This window comes from Sphaerodactylus townsendi, linkage group LG15, assembly GCF_021028975.2.
Source record: "Sphaerodactylus townsendi isolate TG3544 linkage group LG15, MPM_Stown_v2.3, whole genome shotgun sequence".
Lineage (NCBI taxonomy): Eukaryota > Metazoa > Chordata > Lepidosauria > Squamata > Sphaerodactylidae > Sphaerodactylus > Sphaerodactylus townsendi.
Window position 1 is genome coordinate 20,759,685 of NC_059439.1, and position 21,682 is coordinate 20,781,366.

General features: G+C 41.2%; 2 protein-coding genes across 2 annotated transcripts; one reads left to right on the forward strand and one right to left on the reverse strand.

Annotated features, from left to right (window-relative positions):
* Nucleotides 1-1,702: 1,702 nt before the first annotated feature.
* On the forward strand, nt 1,703-8,464 carry LOC125444039 (vomeronasal type-2 receptor 26-like). The gene is made up of 5 exons (XM_048516478.1): nt 1,703-1,969; nt 2,065-2,907; nt 4,134-4,361; nt 5,468-5,594; nt 7,528-8,464. The coding sequence occupies exons 1-5, from the start codon at nt 1,703-1,705 to the stop codon at nt 8,427-8,429; spliced, it is 2,367 nt and encodes a 788-aa protein (XP_048372435.1). The 3' UTR covers nt 8,430-8,464.
* A 3,398-nt stretch (nt 8,465-11,862) lies between these two features.
* On the reverse strand, nt 11,863-21,273 carry LOC125444040 (vomeronasal type-2 receptor 26-like). The gene is made up of 6 exons (XM_048516479.1): nt 21,133-21,273; nt 19,586-19,825; nt 16,636-17,493; nt 14,579-14,806; nt 13,356-13,482; nt 11,863-12,761 (listed from the first exon to the last, which is right to left on the reverse strand). The coding sequence occupies exons 1-6, from the start codon at nt 21,271-21,273 to the stop codon at nt 11,863-11,865; spliced, it is 2,493 nt and encodes an 830-aa protein (XP_048372436.1).
* Nucleotides 21,274-21,682: the final 409 nt, after the last annotated feature.

Here is a 21,682-nt window from a genome sequence, read left to right on the forward strand (position 1 = left end):
TGTCCTGGTAGTTTATGCCTTGAAAAACCACTGATAGATGAAAACCCTAAGATTTTTCAAGGCAAGTTGCTAAATGTTGTGCTGTGGTGTCCAGAGTGCATAGTGGCCTAAAGAATCAACATATGGATAAATTAAGCTCAATAGTATTTTAATCTAACTCATTGTATGCATTTACTGTCATTTTTATCTTATTTTTAATTAAAGAGTTTCTTTTGCATTTGGTAAGATTTATGTGTTTTCTGTTGAACTAAGACCACAGTAAATCTGAATATGAAGCTACAGGGTTTATTTCCATCCAGGAAACATTGTGAGCCACAACAATGGTTAGTCAGCAGGGTGTAGTGATTAAGTGCAGGTGGATTCTAATCTGGAGAACTGGGTTTGATTCCCCACATGTCCACCTGAGTAGCTGAGGCTTATCTGGTGAACCAGATGTGTTTCCTTACTCCTACATTCCAGCTGGGTGACCATGGGCTAGTGACATTTCTTTGGAACTCTCTCAGCCCCACCTACCTCACAAGGTGTCTGTTGTGGGGAGAGGAAGGGAAAGGAACTTGTAAGCCACCTTCAGTCTCCTTAAGAGAGAAAGGTGGGGTATAAATCCAAACTCTTCTACTTCTTCTTCTTCTTCTACTTAGCTCATCCAGACAGAAGATAGAGAGATGACACTGTGCAGATACACTAAGGGACAAGAAGTATCTTAAAGATTAACAGAAAAAATGTGACCTTGCTTCTGGGATTGCCATAGCAGCCAAGCTTTTCAAGCCACTCGTATGCTAAACAAGCTGTAACAAAACTTGTGCTGAATACAGGAAGATATAAATTGACAAAGTAATCTGCATCTGGTAGGAAAAGATTTGTCATCAGGATGGTGCTGATTTTGGTGTTGCTTCTTGTACTGTTGCCTCGTAATGTATGCAAGAAACATTCCATTCCTTGCACGTCAGATGATGACCCTCTGCCTATTCCTCATGAATTTTACCAGCCAGGTGACCTTACAATTGGTGGGATTGTCTCTCAGGTCTTCAGCTTCCACAACACTCCCAGTTTCACTGGTCTAGGCATTACAGAGATGTTGTTCCAAGAACCTATGTAAGATATTCTTCAAATCTCCCTCTATTACAACATGTTATAAGAAAGAGGACATTTTTCACAATAAGTTTCCACAAGGTTCAATATGAAAGCCAATGCTTTTTTGTATGGTGAATATTAAATGTTGATTGCCTTTATGTTTACTGTTTATTGTTTTATTTTCCTGATGTTGAGACTGAGTTTAGTGTAGTGTAGTGAGAGATGGTGCCGCAATTCACAATGTGTGGGGTAGGGGACATGTGGTGGTGGGAGAATAGCATGTTAAGGATATGAAAAGGACTTGCCCTTTCTGGTTCTGCTTACAATCAAAGTGAAGTTGGTAACCCATATCAACCACACACTAGGCTATAGAATCTACTAAATGCCAGCAGGGTTCACAAGAAAAAGAGCAGTTATCCAGAGTATAATCCTGAATGAAAGGTCTGATCAGGCATGTATGTCTTGTCTAAAGCATCTCAGATTTTTATAGCCTTCTTGAAAACCACTGACCACATAAAATAATTCTTGGGATGGCAGATGTGATGTTCACATTTTAATTGGGTCAACACCCTTGGAGGAAACTCTCATTTGGGTCAAAGTGCCAAAGAAAAGCTACCAGCATAACTTGGCCATGGCATTTTGCAACAAAGAGATCAATGACAATCCCAATCCCCATTACCCTAATAATGTCACGGTGGTGGGTTTCCACATCCTTAATAGCTACTACGTTCCAAGGATGTCCTACAAAGCCACCCTGAGCTTGCTTTCCACACAGGGGAAGTTTGTACCCAATTTCAAGTGTGACACACAAAACAAACTGATCACCACCATCGGAGGACTTACTACGGATGTTTCTCTCAGCATAGCCACTATCATATCCATCTACAAGATGCCACAGGTAGGACATTCCTCAGGAAATATGAACATTCTAAACCTTTAACCATGACTTTCACATGGTTCCCTGAAAAAAAATTCCCTACACATTTCTTTCAGCTCACCTATGGAGTATTTTCCCCAGAGCATGGTGACAAAAGGCTGTTCCCTCACCTCAGTCAGATGGTACCAAACGAAAACTCACAATATGCAGGAGTTGTTCGCTTATTTCGGCATTTTAAATGGACATGGATTGGTCTTACAGCTATGGATGATGATGATGGAGACAGATTTCTAGGAGCCATCCTGCCGTTGCTTACTGAGAATGGCATCTGTTTTGCCTTCACAATAAGATTCCCCAAAATAACTTATCTGCAGGAGGCAATAGACTTGCTTGCGGAACAAAGGGAGACTTTCACTGTTCATAATAGAACAAAAGCTAATGTATATTTTGTTCATGCAGTGCCTGCCTTTGTCTTTGTTTTGAGACTGTTGCTGTTTCTGGCACCTGTTTTGTCACTGCCCCAGTTGCATAAAGTGTGGATTCTTACATGCCAATGGGACTTTGCTTCTTTTTCCTTTGAAAAGAATTGGGATATAGAAAGTTTCCATGGGGCCATTTCCTTCACAGTTCACTCCAATCAGCCACCTGGATTCCAAGAGTTCCTTCAGGGCATCAGTCTTGCCTGGGCAAAAGGAGACGGTTTCATACAGAACTTCTGGGAGCAGGCATTCTGTTGTTCGCTGAAGGATTCGGCTGTTCATGGGGACAGCAACAGGACCTGCACTGGCAATGAGAAGCTGGAGAGCATTCCAATGATTTTGTTTGAAACGAGCATGATGGGCCACAGTTACAACATCTACAACGCTGTTCATGCTGTGGCGCATGCTATACATGGCATGTCCATGTCGGGATCCAAGCACAGAAGACTTGCAAAAGAATTGAGTGTGCAACCATGGCAGGTAATTAGTCTTTCATGACACATCATTGTTGTTAATGTAGACTTTCCTAAATAGATGGAAATAGACATCTCAGTATTCTGTCAATCAACAAACAACCTTTTATTGGCATAAGTTAAAAAAACAAAAAAGGAAACAGACTCATTAGTCAGCACCGCTATTATTAAAATATTGTAGATTTTAGCCTGGTTTTAAAATATCAACTCAGGATCTTTATTATAATCTGCCTCAACAAAATTGCAACAGAAAACTCTAAATTAAAAGAAAATGCTAAATACTAAGAGATAAAAACTACAAAGGGTAGGAGAAATTTAAAACTTATCTTTAAAAGGTGGAGGAGCTCAACGAAGAGCGACCGCTCGGCACCAACTCTATTGGCATAAGTTAAAGACCGCATATAGAGAACTAATTTTAAAGATTGTGTCAAATATATTAAACAATAATAAAAATTGATTAAACGCTCGTAAAACAGTGGCCGATTATGCATTAAGATGAACTGGTGAAGTGCCACCTCCTAATTTTTTTGTCTAGACAGCATGGACAACAAAGGCATCCGAGTAAGCGGCTCCCCCCATACACCATTTCCACCCACCCAACTTTAAAGCGCTTGTGTCCAACATTTTATGGCACTGCAGTGATTCTCCATGCTATTGGATGAAGGTTTCCCCAGGATGTTTGCTCTGCACAGTCCACTTTTCAGCCCCAAAACTGCATGGTTTCCCTTACCTTGTCCTGACGATACCAGCCATACATAGTGGTTTTTTTTTCCTTTTTAAACTTTCAACGAACTGTCTTCAAAGACACGCAGACACAATTTCAGAATCCATGCTGATTGCGTATTTTCGAAGACAGCTCATAACATAGGACTTGTGAAGCCTGGAGTCTGCAAAGGCTACAGTGCGTTCCTGAGCCTAGTTACTTCCTTTGGAGCCTGTTGAAGTCCATGGTTACATCCTTTGAAGCCTATTGAAGTCAGTGGACTTTTTGTAGCCATTCATCTGGTGTCAGTAGACCTTGTGCTTTCCAGTGTCTGGCTACCACTGCTCTTTCTTCTGTCGAACATAGGACTTGTTAATCCTGGAGTCTGTAAAGGTTACAGGGCATACCTGAGCCAGGTTACATCCTTTGGAGCCTGTTGAAGTCAGTGGACTTGGAAGGGTGTCACTCTTCTTAGGACGATAGACTTAATCAATGCCCCATTCTTCCCCCCTCCCCCCCCCAACAACTAGATCCATCATTTCCTGAGGAGCATCATGTTCAACAACAGTGCTGGAGACCCTCTGTCTTTTCATGAAAACGGAGAAATGAAAACTGGATTTGATGTGATCAACTGGGTCACATTCAACAATGGCTCTTTTGCTAGAGTAAAAGTGGGGAGGTGGAATCCTTGGGCTCCTGCTGGAAAAGCGTTAGCCCTTAGAGATGACCACATTGCGTGGCATAAAACCTTCATGCAGGTGAGACATCGAAGCCAAAGCTGAACTCTACAAAAGAATAAGTAGGGGGATCTCTTTAGCGTATTTCCGATCTCTGCCCGCCCTTTCGCTGATTCGAAGGACACATTTCTCTTTAAGACACTGCTCTAAAGTATTTCATCACTTTTCACTGAGGGGTATAAAAATGCAAAGTTTTGGAGATGCAATGTTCTGAACGTGCAATGTTCTGAAGGTACTGAGTATGAAAGATAAGAGATCTCACTAACATATATTCTCCACATACATCATCATTCCTTTTTTATTTTAAATGTAATCAGTATTAATTATATTAATGACATGAAAGTCTACTTTCATTTTTTTAATTAATTAAAACCTGCCTTCCTGTTGTGTGTTCAGCTTTGACCTTATGAGCCATAGGCCGCACTTTTGCGACTATATTAGTAATTCTGCCAATCTGCCCCTAACTGCATTAGAAATAAAAAGTAGCGTACGATTCCTGTTCCAGGTACCCTTGCAGGAGATGGATAACCCTTGTGAATTCAATTAATGGAAAAAGATTCAAGAGTTTCATTTTCACACGGCCTACAAAGCTATATATTCTCAGGCTTTACCAGAAGTGTTAAGAATGTCAGGTGCTTATAATATCAAATTTCTCATTGAACACCTTTTGACACCAGGAGTTAGTTTCTTCCTTCCTTTCTTTCGTTTCTTTCATTTCTTTCTTTCTTTCTTTGATTTTCAAAACAAGATAGCTGTCATCAAACTCTATATTAACTCATTTTGGGCTTAAGATGGTCAGCATCTATCTGCTTGTTGATACTAATCTGGAAAGAGAATGTCACGGTCCCGTTTCATAGAAGGAGAGCTCTGTGTGGACATCATTCTATTGCACCAGTGCCCAGCTTGCCATTTTTACATTCCCAATGTCAGTTAGTCAGACTTTATTAGGGTCAAAAACCAGAAGATGTTATAACAATAGAACAAAACGTTGTACATCAACAATACAACATAATATGATAGGCTATAAAGGTGTGCTACTAAGTTGCATTTTAGATTATATTAACTTTTTACCACATTCCCAACGTGTATTTGGTTAGTTCTTAGCTGCCTTTTCTTTTCATGGACAGGGATGTCCTGTTTCAATATGCAATGAAAACTGCTTTCCAGGCTGTGTCAGGAAAAAGAAGGAAGGAGAGAAATTTTGTTGCTATGATTGTGATCCATGTCCAGAAGGAATGATCTCTGACCAGATGGGTAAGGATGCCTAGCAGAGACGTTCCCTATTGACTAAAATAGGAGTTACCTTTGAGTAGACCTGCTTTTAAAACCTTCCTTTCTTCCCAATAACTCAGTCATCTCCCCTTCACCATTCTCTCCTCATAACCACCATAAGAGGCAAGTTAGGCTGAGAGTATGTAACTGGCCCTTGGTCACCCAACATGCTTCCTTGGCATTCAAACTCCTGTTTATCAGACCCTAGTTGAACATTCTAAGCACGACACCATGCTGCTACAGATATGATGCTCCACTAATCAAATACAATGATTGTTTACATGATCTGTGATTTGCAGCATCTGTAGACATCTTCTGGCTGTTTCTTTCATCTCTTTACCATTCCTCTCAATGCACTCTGAAGGTCCCCAAACCAGACTGGATTAGGTTTCTATTTGGAAAACCTCTGAACTCTGTCATAGAATATGACATATGCTATAAGATGTGGGTTTTTTAAAAAAAAATCAAACTTGATTAGTGATGTTACATTTTTGCAGCACGCATCCAAAAAGAGTTATACTTTACTAAGTTCGCTGATTTTCAGTGGATGTGTTTAGAATTACACATTGGTTGAGTGAATGGTTACTTAATTAGAATGGTTACTTAATTAGAATGGTTACTTCAATTTTCCAAAAGTCTTTCAGCTTGTATTATTTCTTCAAAAACCTAGAGGAGGTGACTTATTTTGTTTGTTGACTTGCTTGCTTTTTTGCATACCGACATTCAGTTTTTGATTAAATAATTTAACCCAATTGAGCTGATTACCATATGTTCAATTCACTTCTGTCGCTAGGGTTCCTGACACTGCTGCTTGGGAAATACTAGAGATGTGGGCATGGTGTCTCGAGATTATGGAGTCTGGGTAAGGGAATTGAAGTCAGAGAGGACACAATGCATCTCAAGATGCCATTTCTTCCAGCACAACTCATCTCTGGCATTTGGAGATCAGTTGTAATTCAGGGGAAACTCAAGGAAACACCTTCATGTGAAACACCAGGAATAAAGAACTGTGTACTCAATGACATTCAAAGGATATAGAAGAGGACACTGCCTGGGAGGGCTGAATGTGATGTAATCACATTTTAAAACCATCCCTCATTAAAATCATTCCATTAGGTTAGGGCAGGAAATAAATCCAACAAAATAAAATAAATAAAATAATATATTTCTTCCCATGTGGCTGATACAGGCGAGGGAGAAGTGGGTGGAATAGCTGCTTTCCAAAGAGTGACCTATGATGTCATGACCAATACAAACCCTGAATCAGGTTAGTATTGGTTGCCTTGATGAGCGTGTGTAAAGTGTGTCAAGTCACAACTGGCTTATGGCAACACAGCAGAGTTTTCAAGGCAAGAGACAAAGGCTCATTCCACACATGCAGAATAATGCACTTTCAAACTGCTTTCAATGGTCTTTGAAGCTGTGCGGAACGGGAAAATCCACTTGCAAACAGTTGTGAAAGTGGTTTGAAAACGCATTATTTTGCGTGTGCGGAAGGGGCCAAAGAGAAGTAGCTTGCCATCTCTTTCCTCTGCACAGCAAGCCTGGATTTCCTCAGTGGTCTCCCAACCAAGTACTAATCAGGGACAACCTTGCTTAGCTTCTCAGATCTGATGAGAACAGGTTAGCCTGCCAGGGCTGCTCACTTGAAACCCCTGGTGGGTTTTTTTTGCAAACAAACTCTTAGTCATTATAACATGGAAGATTTTCTTACTAGTTTGAAATATTTACATCAGTCCCTTTTACTTCTTTGCTACAATGTCTCCTCAAAACTCATGTTTTCCATAGAAACTATGACATTTCATGGGTGCTGTAATAAAACAGTGACAATAGCTTTTTCATAACTTTTAACTAATTCCCCATAGACTTAGGATAAAAACTTGAAAAATCTCAACTATTTTTTTCTTTTTTTCAGACATGGATGCTTGCATCAACTGTCCACAAGATCAGTATTCCAACAAACACCAAAATCAATGTGTTCACAAGGATGTAAGCTTCCTCTCTTTCACAGAATCTTTAGGAATCACCTTGACATTGTTGGCTGTTTTCTTTTCACTAATCACAGCTGTGGTACTCAGAATCTTTCTGAAGCATCGGGACACCCCCATTGTCAAAGCCAACAACCGGAACCTCACTTACGTTCTCCTCTTCTCCCTCCTGCTTTGCTTCCTCTGTTCTTTGCTCTTCATTGGACAACCTCAGAAAGTGACCTGCCTTCTCCGCCAAACTATGTTTGGCATCATCTTCTCTGTGGCTCTTTCTAGTGTTTTGGCTAAAACCATTACTGTGGTTCTGGCCTTCATAGCTACAAAACCAGGATCCAGGATGAGGAAGTGGGTAGGGAAAAGACTAGCCAATTCAATTGTGCTTGTTTGCTCCTTTGTCCAAGCAGGACTTTGCAGTCTTTGGTTGAGCACTTCACCTCCATTTCAAGATACGGACATGCATTCGCTGCCAGGGAAAATCATACTGGAATGTAATGAGGGCTCAGCTATCATGTTTTACTCTGTCCTTGGCTATCTGGGCTTCCTGGCCATTTTCAGCTTCATTGTGGCTTTTCTTGCCCGGAAGTTACCAGACAGTTTCAATGAAGCCAAGTTCATCACTTTCAGCATGCTGGTCTTTTGCAGTGTCTGGTTTTGTTTTGTTCCAGTTTACCTGAGTTCCAAAGGGAAATCCATGGTGGTGGTTGAGATCTTCTCTATCTTAGCTTCCACTTTGGGTTTACTGGGGTGCATTTTTTCTCCCAAATGCTACATCATTGTACTGAGACCTGAGCTGAACAACCGAGAACACATGATAAGGGTGAAAAATTGACAAGAATATTAGCGTTGTATGCATAATTTGTTTTCCTATGTAGTTCTTTGAAATACCAAAAAATTCTAATATGGAGACACTGGGCTGGGGGAGATCAATGTAATTTTTGAGGTAAATAAAATACCGCTTTCCCTACAACAAAATGATGTGCAATGGTATTAAAATGTTTAAACTTTAAATAAATCTTATTGTCCTATCCAGGGCAGGGGGGAATCCCATTGTGGAAGCAACAAGGCTTCACGCTAGCAGATTTGCCCTCCTTAGAACACTTTCCAGTCCCATTGGCATTTCCAGGGTAGAGTCAACTTTAGTTGATTTCCACCCAGGGTTTAGGTTTAGGAGAAAGGCACCCCAACCCTTGGACTTATGCATTTTGGATGGCATAAGACCATTACACACTATTGAGGGCTTTCCAGTGGCAGAAGGAATTTTGTCTTTTTTGTCTATCACCACACCACACAGAAAACCGTCTGGAGGTGGTGGGGCAGCCCCACAGTGGTGCTTTCCTTGGCCACCCAGGGCTCTGTATTGTACTGCCCAAGTCACAGTGAGCTTGTGATAGATTGAAGCCTCTTGTTGCCCTTCCTAGATATGCAGCATTACTTAGATTTATAGCTTATGAGCAATCTAATGTATTTTTTACACTCTTCAAGGCCAACATGTTTAGCTGCTTGAGGAAAACAGAATAAAAGAATCAAGGTGTTGAATAAATTCTTAATTGTTATTTACTGATCCTGAAATGTTTTGCCTGTGGTTTCAGCAGGGAATCTTTAATGGCATAAGCCTTCAGTCCAGTGGTGGGATCCAAAAATTTTAGTAAAAGGTTCCCATGGTGGTGGGATTCAAACAGTAGTGCCAATGGGGCTGGGCGGGGCATGATGGGGGCATGGACGGGCATTCCGGGGGACGGGGCATTGCTGGGCGGGGCTGTGGCAAGGACGCAGCCGGTCCTTGGGCGAGAAACGAATGCTCGCAGGCGCAGGCTGCCACGCACACCGGTGCACCTCCTGCTAGACTGCTTCAAGTTCTGCGTGCCACTGCTGAGGAGCAGAGGAGGGGAGTAACTAAGGCAAAAATCATGTGGCAAAATCACCAATTAGTAACCCCCTCTCAGCACACACAAATAATTAGTAACCTACTCTCGGGAACCTGTGAGAACCTGCTGGATCCCACCTCTGCTTCAGTCTCAGGAGGGGCCCAGTATAAAGAGTTATACAGTATGGAAGGGTTATACATTATACATGTTGGGTTACTTTTCTAATATTCTGTCCTTTGAAAAAAGATTTTAGTCTCAAGGTTCTAGTTGGCCTATTCCACTTGCTGTACAAGTGTTTGAGAAAAGCATAACGGCTGATTTAGAACAATAGAACTTAAAATTCCCAAACTGTGAACCTGGCTTTTTAAGGAGAGTATAACTGCATCCACGGCAGGAGAGACTCAAGTCCTCTTTTCCATACCAAGGATCTGTCTTGTTAGGTTTATCAGTGACCCCATAGCTCATACCTCATGATGACATCTCTCTTTGGCTTTATATGGCTATTCAATAGCATGGGAGGGGTAATTCTGAACTCTGCAGAACCCCACAGCCAATGGTAATGGGGCAGAACAGGAATCCTCCAATACTGTTTTCTGAGGATTTGAACCACCATAACATAGGATCCCTTAGTCCCAGCATTGAGAGGCAGCTCAGCAGGATACCATGATTGACAGTATTGAAGTGTTACCTGAAATAGTATGTTCTGTTCCCCTTTTGGATGGGGAATTAGTGAGGGGCAGACCTTTGTGAGAGGGGATAACTCAGTCAGTCTACCTTTGTATACCAGGGTCTTTCACTGTTAGAAATCCACAGGAGACCAAGGAATGAAGTTTAACAAGTTTTATTGTGAAGGCAAAATAATAAAAGTTACACACGCAATTGGGGTAAATGCACATGCACACAAGAATATTTGAACAATCCTAACATTTAGAAAGGGAGGGAGGATACATTTTGGAATAGCGTGAGGTTGATGAGGGTGATAGTTACTAATCCAGAAGAGGAATGGTCTGAGAAGCAGAGTTCAATACCTGCATTGAGCTCAAAAGATGAGGGTGAAAGCAGCTGGTATATGACACAACTGAACCAGAGTCTAGTTCCGGATGTGTTGTGCACTGACTGCAAGGTGGGAAGTCCTAATATAGGAAAATTTGGCCCTCTGGCTATGAGAACTAATCTTCACCGATAAAGAAAGTTCTTGTCCTCCAGAACAAAATGATGAGGTAGATACTTGGCTTGATGACTCAAACCCAGAGAGTCTCCAGAGACTGATTAGATTTGGGGTGGAATTGATTGAATCATAACTCTGGTGTCATAGTCTGGCCAGCAGCAGGCAGCAGGCAGTCTCAAGCAAGGAAACATAGCATCATTCCAAGAGTTGTCGAATGGTCCAGTGTCAAAGCACAGAGAGTCACAGAGTCCAAATCAGAGTCCGAAAGTGTAGCTCAAGAAGCAGTTTGAGGGTCAAGGTTTGAGGCAAGGTAACAGAGAGAGGATGGCAGGTGCATGAACAGGTCTGGAGCAGAACACAGCAAGATCCAGCAGAATTAGTAGGGCCACATTCTTTCCTAGTTCTCAGTAGAGGTCATCATCCAAGGTGACCAAAGCAGTTTCTATTCTGAAGCACAATCTGAAGCAAGACTGAAAAGGGCCCAACAAATCACTTTCTTCCAAGAACCCCTACAGCAGAGAAGCAACCACTCACTCTAACACCATAAGCAAGAATAGAAGAGTGAATACTGGTTGCAGGATCTCCAATACAGTAGGACCGTGGTGGCGAACCTTTGGCACTCCAGACGTTATGGACTACAATTCCCATCAGCCCCTTCCAGCATGGCCAATTGGTCCCAGCATTGGCCATGCTGGCAGGGGCTGATGGGGAATTGTAGTCCATAACATCTGGAGTGCCAAAGGTTCGCCACCACTGCAGTAGGACTTAGGGAGGATTCTCTCTTTCAGAATGGCTCTAAACATTGCCTTCTTGGCACAGGCAAAATCCTGCTCTCAAGGAAGTATTTACCACTCCCCTTCCCTCATCCCCATAGCATGCTTTATGGGGTCTCCCTGTAGGCTCCTATCTTGTTGTCTCCTGGTGTCAGTGAGGATGAATGCTGTCAGGTGGGGTGGGGAGTGATGTCTGGAAAGCATATCCCTGGACAGTCCAAAATTGTGAAGGCTGAAGGTTGGCTTTTATTTATACCAGTAGGGACAAATATGGAAGGGGTTATTTGCACAATGATTTTCATCCAAAGCTACTCACAAACAAACCCAAAAATTCACTGCAGCCATACATGGTTATTTTCCTTTAATTTATTCAATAACATATTTTTAAAAGAGTAAAGTTTGAGAAGGATCTGTGGACTGTCAAAGGCAATTTGCTAAGCATGATAAATAATTTCCTCAATGTTTTTTCCTTTTGAGACTTTCCTTACTGTTCATTTTAGGCTTTAGCACAATGATGTAACACTTGGGGAAAAACATGCAACTCAGCAACCCAGCACCAGAGGCTAAGATAGAAAAGGTCTCTGCTGCCACTGTGTATTTCCCTTTGGTGCTCAAGTAGGCAGGAACAAAGGACAGCCAAATGCTGCAGAAGATCAGCAGACTGAAAGTGATGAACTTAGCTTCATTGAAAGCATCTGGTAGCTTCCTGGCAAAGAAAGCCATGATAACACTGGCAATGACCATGAAGCTCAGGTAGACAGGGCTAGAGAACACCATATTCATTGACCCCTCATTACATTCCAGTATAATTTCTTCCTCTACTGAATGCATGTCAGCATCTGGGAATGGGGGAGAGGTTGTCAGCCACACTGCACAAATGCCTACTTGGATAAAGGAACAAAAAATAACAATGTAACTAGCTATTCCTTTCCCCACCCATTTCCTTATTCTAGACCCTGGCTTGATAGCCATGAATGCGAGAACCACAGTGGTAGTTTTGGCCAATATGCAAGAAACAGCTGTTGTGAAAAAGGTGCTAAGGGCAAAATGGCGGAGACATGTTACATATTTTGGTCGGCCAATGAATAATAATGAACAAAGGAAGCACAGCAGAAGGGAGATGAGAAGAATATAGGTGAGGTTCCTGTTATTGGCTTTAACTATGGGAGTGTTGTTGTGTTTCACAAATGTCCCTAGTATCAGAACAGTGATCAAAGAAAATGTTAATGATCCAGTGGCTAGACCAATGCCCAAAGGTTCTTCGTAAGACAAGAAGGTTATAACTTTAGGGATGCATAAAGCGTGATCCTTATCTGGATAACGATCATCTGGGCATTTAAAACATTCCCCCGTGTCTGAAAAAGAAAAGTAGAGAAATATAAATAGGCAAGAATTGTACTCCATGACCTTGAGCCTACAGCTGCAAAGGCTGATGGTATCAGGCTGTGAGCATCTTAAAAAAAAACTGAAAATATTGCTTTTTGTCACAGTAGTTATATTAGCCAAACAACACAGGCTAAATTATACACTTAACATGAGTAACACAAGCTAGCCTGTCAGCCAGATTCAAGATGGAACCTCAATATTCTTCAAGGCTTGTGTCCATACAAGTGAATCTTTTTTTAAGCAAACCCTCACATTGTTATGCTGGGTTGCCAAGAACCATTACAGGCCATTAGAAAAAAAAAGATTCCCTTTAGACCACACTCCCTCAAAAGCACAACTTAGCTTCAGCCAAAATGTCATAAGAAACTAAACCACACCACTTTTCTAGATCAACACCCTTGAGTAATGGCTCCAGAAGTATGTTCTCCTAGCCATTTTCTCTCTTGACAGCCTATGGAACAGCAACCCACATTTCAACTATCAGCAAAAAAATGACCTTGTAGCAATAGATCAAAAAATCTCATATGTTTCTCCCAATAATTTTGAAGGCACTGCACTCTCACCATTTGGGCCAGATACCATCCCATCTGGACATGGAGTGCAATCGTAGCAGCAGAACGGCTTCCCTTCTTGCTTTTTCTTCCTATACCCTGGATAACAATTGTCATTACACACAGAAAGGGGCTGTACCTAATACATGGATGAAAGAGGGAAAGGTTACTCTTCAGATATTAGAATCTTTAAATTTCAGGAGAGAACTTCTGGCATGTAATCAGATCATCCGGGTTTTTTTTCTAGCATCATGGGTAGCACTATTGAGTCACACAATGGTTACCTTCAGATTAGACTACTATAACGTACTGTATATAGAGCTATCCCTGAAGACACTTAAAAAAACTGCAATTGGTCCGGAGCACAGCAGCTAGACTGCTAACCAGATGGTTGGTCCTGGTTGGTTCATATAACTCCACTCTTGCAGCAACTGCACTCCCAATTAGGTTCTGATACCAGTGCAAGGTGGTGTATGGTATTTAATTAACCAAGAGAATTGGTGAACTTTCCAGATTGGTTCCAGAGCTGATGACCAATTGAATTTCAGTTTGAATTGGTTTTATGGTATTGATTTGTATGTATCTATTTTAAGTTCTAATGCTACATTGTGTGTGTTGAAGACTGCCTTGAATCCACCACTGAGGAAAGGGTGTCAGTTATCAATCAATCAAATGAACGAACCAACCAACCAACCAACCAACCAACCAACGAACAAGTCTAGTGACTTGTTTGCATATGGTATGTGGGTTGGAACTGGAAGAGAGTAAAAGAGCCTAGCTAAAATCTTTGTCTGTGGGCCTACAAGGAGAATATTTAGTATTTTTACCCTACTCTTCTCTACCTGAAGGAGTTTCAAAGTGGCTTACAATCACCTTCCATTCCCCCTCCCAACACACACACAGCAGGCATCTTGTGAGGTAGGTGGGGCTGAGAGAGTTATGACAGAACTATGGCTTGCCCAAGGTCACCTGGCAGGCTTTATATGGAGGAATGGGGAAACAAATTCTGTTCACCAGATTAGAGTCCATTGTTAACTACTACACCACACTGGATTTTTGGAAGTCTTGATGATAGTATTTTTTTAATGTTAGAAATTGTTGCACATTTATGCATTTAATATGTTATTCATGGAAAAAAACAGAGAAAATAATCCTCAGGCAAAAACTACACCTCCGCATACCCCCTTGCTTTATAAATCAGCACATTTCTGAAAGTGTCTTTGGTCAAGTCTTACCTGGTTAAACCAGCTGTGCCATGTAATGGCATTTTCATTAATGGTGAGCATTTGGTCTGCAGGAGCCTTCGGATTTGTACTTCCAACTTTCACTTTAAGAAAGGACTGGTTGGGGAATATGAGCCAATTGATGACATCAAATCCTGCCACCACATTCCTGTTCTTGTCAAAAGAAATGTTGTCCCCAGCACTGTTGTTAAATGAGACTCGTCTCAGAAAGTAGTCGAGCTGGATTCAAAAGGCAAATAAGGTAAACTGAACCTTTCCCTCTGATTTAGAAATAGCTGCCCTTGGTAGCTATCAACTTCACTTTTTACTGCATGTGATAGCATCAACCTTCATTTTTATGGTATTCATTTTCAATTATTATTCAGCTTCCCATTAAGTCAACAAAATATTCAAGTATGCTACTAGAACCGTACAAACACACTGATATGAACACTCAGAGCCATGTGTCAATGGGTGTTCACAGAATGTAGATTCTCTAAATGGTGATATATTCCATTCCCAACATATCCACTCTAAAATGAATGAAAGGGAATCCAGGGTGAATATTTCCTCTGGAAACCTGGGCCCTTCTCAGTCTGCCTGTTAGCTATAGTTCCTTGCAAAGAAACTGGCTTTCAAGTGTTGTCTTAAAATAATTTTCAGATTTCCCCACCCATGTTTCCTCAAGGAACTTCCATGTCAATTACAAACTGAGTGCATTTGCTTTCCACTCCAGGCCCACTCAGATGAGGAAGTCAGGGCAGTGTACATGGGTATGATGACAGAAGCTACATCTGTGTTTTATTGAATAAGCACCAAAATCAATGGGTAAAAAAGGAATTGCCTATAAAATGGAAGAGGGAGAAGAGGAAGAAGTGATGTTTTCTTGGGAAAGGGGGGTGATCAAAAGTTTCACAGGGAATAAGTAAACCAGGAAAAGTTCTGGTGGGTTGATGACATGAGGTCACCTTGACCCTGTGTTTCAAGTAAGTTGGATCCAGGGGTTCAATTCCATAGGTCCTTCAACATGGAGCCCTTGACTTTCTACTAGCCTTCTGTGTTTCCAATGGGGGAAAATCCCATGCTTTCTCCGGGGCAAAGAAGTCAATAGACAAACACACAGGAGCAATCAGTGGCCCAAAGCTTCCAAATACAAACAGAATCAATAAGCCCAACAGAATCAAATACAAACAGAATCAATAAGCCCAACGAGTGTCCAGCCACAGAAACCAAGTCAAACCAGCTTAGACAATGGTTACAGGTACTGAGGTACAAGCCCAATGTAACTAACATCACACTAGAGAATCCAAGTCAAAGCAGCTCAGAAGAGGATCACTGTTGCCAGTCCAATGTAATCAACATCAAACCAGAGAATCCAATCAGCATGACTGGACAAGCAATTCTAGTGATCCACATAATATCTGATCCCGTTGCTTAGGAGAGCTGCCTCCTTCTCTCACTCCCATTTCCAGGGAAGCCTTCTAACTTTGACAAAAAACAGGTCTGGGACCCTTAAAATAGCTGGCCAAGATTTTCCCAATATTTCTAGAAATATTTCTAGAAATTCTCTTTAAGACCTCAACATTGGTATTCTGAGAATCCCAAATACTGCTCTAGATATCAAAAAAATACCAGTTAATGGTTGTTGTTTTTCTCAGATGCATATCTGGACCAGAAACATCCTAATATACATCCCTGCATAACATTCACCTTAGATTGGAAGCAAGAATCAAGAGAAGGGAAAAATATTCTTCCTAGCTTAAGACTTGGGAAATTTGCCAACTAACAACCACACAGTTAATACATCAACCAGCTGTAGGGTTGCCTACCTCCAGGCTATGGCTGGAGATCTCCCACTATTACAACTGATCTCCGCGTATTAGAGATCAGTTCATCTGGAGAAAATAGCTGCTTTGGAAAGTAGATACCATGGCACTGCACCCCATTGAAGTCCCTCCCCTCGGCAAACTCTGCCTTCCTCAGGCTCCGCCCCCAAAATCTCCAGGTATTTTCTAACCAGGAGCAGGCAACCCTCACCAGCTGTCAGGTTTAGGTATTCAGATCATGACCTCCCACAACTGGTGATTGTGAAGCTTTGTCCTCGCTCCATCCATTGTTGCTCTGCGTCGAGAGTTGGGGGAATACATGGCATGTAAAGCATGGGCCACAGCATAAACAGCATTGTAGAGGTTGCAGCCATGACCAGTGATCATTTCAAAGATATGCTGAGGGAGGCTTCCCAGTCTCTCCTCTCCAGTGCAATTCTTCATGCTCATATTGCCCAGAATAGAGTCTGGAACAGCACAGTCAAATGCATACGACCAGAAATCCCTGATAAAACTATCCTCCTTGACACCTGAAGGCTTTCTAGTCTTCAAAAACTTTTGGAAACCATGAAGTTCTCTGGACTGAATGGCCATAGATATAGCTCCATGCAAAGTTTGTATATCCAGATTCCTTTCACTGGGAAAGAATTTTATCTCCGTCTGGGCTGTCAGAATCCACACTTTACCTTTTGGCTTCTGTGTGATGTGTTTATTTTTTAACCAACTTAGCAACCATCTGAAAAACATCATGGAATTACTGTCTCCATAGAAGATGAGTACCTTGGCTGTTTTGTTCATAAGGACATAATGCAATTCCAACAACCATATCCCAATGTTTTCCCAGTTACTAGCAACAATTAAACTGGGACAGGATTCTATGAAAGAAAAACAGATGCCATGTTGGGAAAAGACTGGGTACACCATCTGCACAAACCATTCTGTATTCCCACCAACCACATCGAGGAATCCAATCCATGTCCACTTGAAATGGAGAAGTAATTGGAGAATCCCCATGAACTGATGGGTTTCAGTTGGGGCCATCTGGAAGAAGGAAGGGACTTGGGTATCATCAAACATCACAGGAGAAGAACCGTACAAGAGCTAAGAGATAGTTTTTTAGAAAAAGAAAAAGAAAATGTAGGTATTAAAAGCGTATGTACTCAATGGTGCAGTGTAAACAATACATCTAATTTTCAGGATGGCCCCATCAAAGACTGAACGTAAGAAAAGAAAAGACAATGCCCTTGATTTGCATTTAAAACACACACACACTGGAGGGTTAATCCTCTTCCTGCCTAATAAAATAATAGAAGCCGCAAGTAGCTGTCATTTGCTGCCTGATTCTGTATGTAGCCTTTTTCGAGGAGGTTTCTCGAGCTGGTAATAAACTAAACTGTTCCTTCCCTGTGTGAGAGTTACCTGTGAGGTAGTACTTCTTTGACAGCTTCAATAATATATGAAGATGGTTAGTGTGTAGTAGAACTTATTGTCTTAAAGACCGGATCTTAAGAAAGGACCGGTTGATTATCTCCAGTCCTTTTTCGGATGTGGCATGTGCATTCTGTTATTTTTGTGCTCCCATGTTGGGATGCTTTTACGCCATCTGTGTATCTGTTTTTTAAAACTTATTTATTAATGAGGTTTTATATCTTTATATTTTTAGTATTTTTTGCATTTATTTGACTGTTTTATTGTAAGCCGCCTTGATTCTTAGAGATATGGTGGGATATAAATAAACAAACAAACAAGCTAGCTAGCTAACTAGAGGTACTTCTTGACCTTTACGTATGTACAAAAATCTGTTACCAACTTTTCTTATGAATATGGCCTGAGCCACTCTGCAGATGATCTTTGACAGACCAATGAATCAAGGTATAAACTGGTATTGTGCATCCACATGTACTCGATCTTGTAAATAAAACATATACTGTGGAGAGAAAACTTGCAGTCCTTTGTCTCCTCCAAAGGAGAATGAACCAAGCAATTCTTTTCAATATGAAAGAATTGTACACATTATTTACACTTAAGATAGAGATTTTTGTCTACAAGCAAACAGCAAATTGTTCAAGATCACATGACATGTGCCCCACTTTGTTTCCATACTGCAAAGTCACATCTGGAAGGAAAGGGACAGTGCATCCCATGTACATCATGTTGCCCTACCCTTCATACCCTGCCTTATTAAAATATGGATTTAATAGGATTTTCCTGCAACATGTACTGACAAATGCCAGCAATCATGTGTGTGTAGCAGAATGTCCAAACCAAATATGATATTAATATAGGCCAAATGTGCAGAAAGACCTGTTAGCAAGATTAAATCATTGAATGAGTTACTCCAGTTAGCCGAGACTAGAAGCCTCATGGACATGTATCTTGATTACCACACGCCGCCAAGGTTGCTGCAACACAAAGGACCTAGGAAACACCCTGTCACAAGGTTTTTGCATCTCCCTGGCTTTAGCAACAATCTCCTTGACAATGGATCCTTTCCTAATAATGCACACCTCAGCCAAATCTGAATACCTGAACAGGGACTCTTAAAAGAAACTCTGCATAAGCCATTCAAGGCTACCCCTGATTCAATCACAGGACAATTGGCTCAATAGTCCCGATACTTAGAAAACAATAGATGAGATATTAATCAGCTCAAACCAGCGATCCAAGCATGGTAACCCAAAAAATCTATGAAGAGAACTTCCTTACTCCTGCCCCAAACTGTGCTAAGGGGTATAAAAGTACAGTGCACCCCAAGCTCAGCACTCCTTACTAGCCTGAACCTCTCTTGTGTCAAGTTGGTTTTGAGTCACGATATATTGTCCTTCACTTGGATTCACATGCTGGTCATATGAATCCTTGCCTTCTTAAAGAACTTCTCAGCTAAACCAAGGTAACGTATAAGTTCCCGCTACCCTTCCTAATCTTTCATCCAAACTTATTTTTCCACCCTTTTTATATCCCTGTGTGTAAGCTTCTCTATGTCTCACCGTGTGAATATTTTTGCCAAAAACTTATAAAAATATTTTAATTCAATTTGGTCTCCTTTGTATTCTCTGTGGAACGTTTCAAGCCATTTTCTGGTACAGTTGTTATAAAGATCCCACCGCCAGCCTACCTCTCGCTACCAAGCCGAGTTATTCCCCATCGCAATTTAAAAATGTTTCTAACTGTTGAGCTAGCGTAACAATCATACCTGTGGAACCTTGTAGATGTCCAAAACATCTGCTACATACTGGGATGTTTCTGAGCCAGATCCCTCAAGGATAGCGACGACTTTGTCTTGGATGTTACACTTATAGTTGGGTATGAATCTGTTCCTCATGGACACAAGTTGCATTGCAGCATGGTAGGTCCCCCTTGCATTCAAATAGCCATCGTAGATATTAAATCCCAGTGTGATGTTAGGCAGAATCTGCAGATTTTCGTTTATTTCCTTTATTGCAAAAACCAAAGCCAGTACGTGCTGGTAGTTCTGTGTAGTTATGCTATCCCCCCCCCCAAAAAAAATTGTTTAAATTATTTGTCACAAACATATTTTTATTTATATTTATTTAGGATACATATATACAGAGAGAGAGTTATCCTTCCCTTTGTGTAGCATCTAGACTTGAGGCCAGTAGCACCTCAGAGACTATTAAAATGTTCAGGGTGTAAGCTTTCAGGATTCAAATGTCCCTTCACTGGATACCATTTTATATAATATGCATCCTTTTCATTATAATCATTCACACAATTTTTCAAGATGAAGCCAGCCTTGTCCAGTATGGTGTGCCTATGAATGCACTAATACATGTGGAATGGCCAGATTTTGGAAGATAAACAGGATAGGTATTTGAATTGGAAACCACCAAGAAAGACTCTGCAGACAAAGGCAATAGAGAACCGTCTCTGCTTCTTGTTTCCTTGAAAACCCCTTGCTGGGATTTTGTGACTTAATGGCACATACCTCCATAACAGCAGTTCTCAGAATCTGATTGCAGCAGGGCAATGCTGTGCAGAGTTCTGAGTCTATTGGCTTTGATGAACTCAGAAGGGTGTAACTGCGTAAAATTATTCTGCAGATCTGCTAACTCAGAAAGGTATATATTTCAGGCATATATTTTTTTCTAGAGCACCCCATCAGAAAGTCCTACTGTGTGCATTTGCAAGATCTCCAAATGAATGGACCTGATCAAAGAATATTCTTCTGCCCCTTAAAGTGATTACCTGGCACCTATCATACCATTTTGTGCAAAGAATCCAGTATGGACAGGTGCAGATTGGATGGTTGAGACTCCAAAGTGGAGGAACAGTTGGAGTAGGTTTAGAACCAGCACTGAGTTTCAAACATGCACTTTATTTTCAAATATTACAGTCAACTGGACCTCTGGTGTAAGAGGGTTTCTTTCTTGAACTGTCTACTTTTTTACCCATTAACAAATTATATAAAAAATAAATGATTTGCTATGTTATGGTTCTGAGGCTGCAAATCCTATCACTCAGTTTACTCATCCAGCTGAATCCACGAGACCCCTGTGAAAGTCCTACCTCTTACATTTCTATAATGCACTTCAAGGACAACCGAATTACAAAATTACATCTTTGAGAATCATACTAGCAGAAAGGAACAGAGGTGCCGGGCTAAATGCAGCTTAAACCCTTACTGCCTGAATCACTGCATTCGCCTATCCATATGATTGTTTTCTTAGTGAAGATAACCTATAGAATGTAGGTGGGGGTAGAGTTCATCAAAATCCTTACATCCATTTTTCGGATAGTATTCCAGTCGGTTGTTCTCTGAAGGATTTTGGAGTTGTGATGACGGACGTCTGAGAAAGAATGCCACCGACTATGAGATCTCCTGGTTGGTAATATTTGTGAAGAATTGGATAAGGGTCCCATACGTCACATTTGATGCCCTGAGTCTTGCTCACCATGTGAGGCAGGAGCAACACAATGGCCACTGCTATCATCCCCATTCTGAGTATGGGTTCTCTCTCTGACTCCTGTATTTGCCTCTATGGCACCCTCACTAAGGTCTCCAGGATTGTTGTGACTTGACTTGAATGTTTGGTCCATCTGCTGAAAAGCTGGAGGCTTTCAAACTGATGTATCTTTGCCTATGCTTCATCCCTGCCCTTGCTTTGCCCTGGAAGAGCTTATATTTGTAGCCTCCTTCACCATCTTTCTGTGTCATTTTTGTTATTGGATGGTGGAGCTCAACAAGAAATCTTCAGACTGACAGAATAAATTACAGCCCTTGAAGTAATCTCAGGGGGCTCAGGTCAAAGTTGTGTACTGTCTGTGGCAT

What these genes read in the sequence shown, in the direction of transcription:
- LOC125444039 (XM_048516478.1), top strand. Translation starts at nt 1,703, where the DNA reads ATGGCATTTTGCAACAAAGAGATCAATGACAATCCCAATCCCCATTAC. An exon ending in CCATCTACAAGATGCCACAG is followed by an intron (nt 1,970 to 2,064) that starts GTAGGACATTCC and finishes CATTTCTTTCAG; the next exon opens with CTCACCTATGGAGTATTTTC. An exon ending in TGAGTGTGCAACCATGGCAG is followed by an intron (nt 2,908 to 4,133) that starts GTAATTAGTCTT and finishes CCCAACAACTAG; the next exon opens with ATCCATCATTTCCTGAGGAG.
- LOC125444040 (XM_048516479.1), bottom strand. Translation starts at nt 21,273, where the DNA reads ATGGGACCCTTATCCAATTCTTCACAAATATTACCAACCAGGAGATCT. An exon ending in GGCACAGCTGGTTTAACCAG is followed by an intron (nt 13,483 to 14,578) that starts GTAAGACTTGAC and finishes TCCATGTATTAG; the next exon opens with GTACAGCCCCTTTCTGTGTG. An exon ending in GATGGTATCTGGCCCAAATG is followed by an intron (nt 12,762 to 13,355) that starts GTGAGAGTGCAG and finishes TTTCTTTTTCAG; the next exon opens with ACACGGGGGAATGTTTTAAA.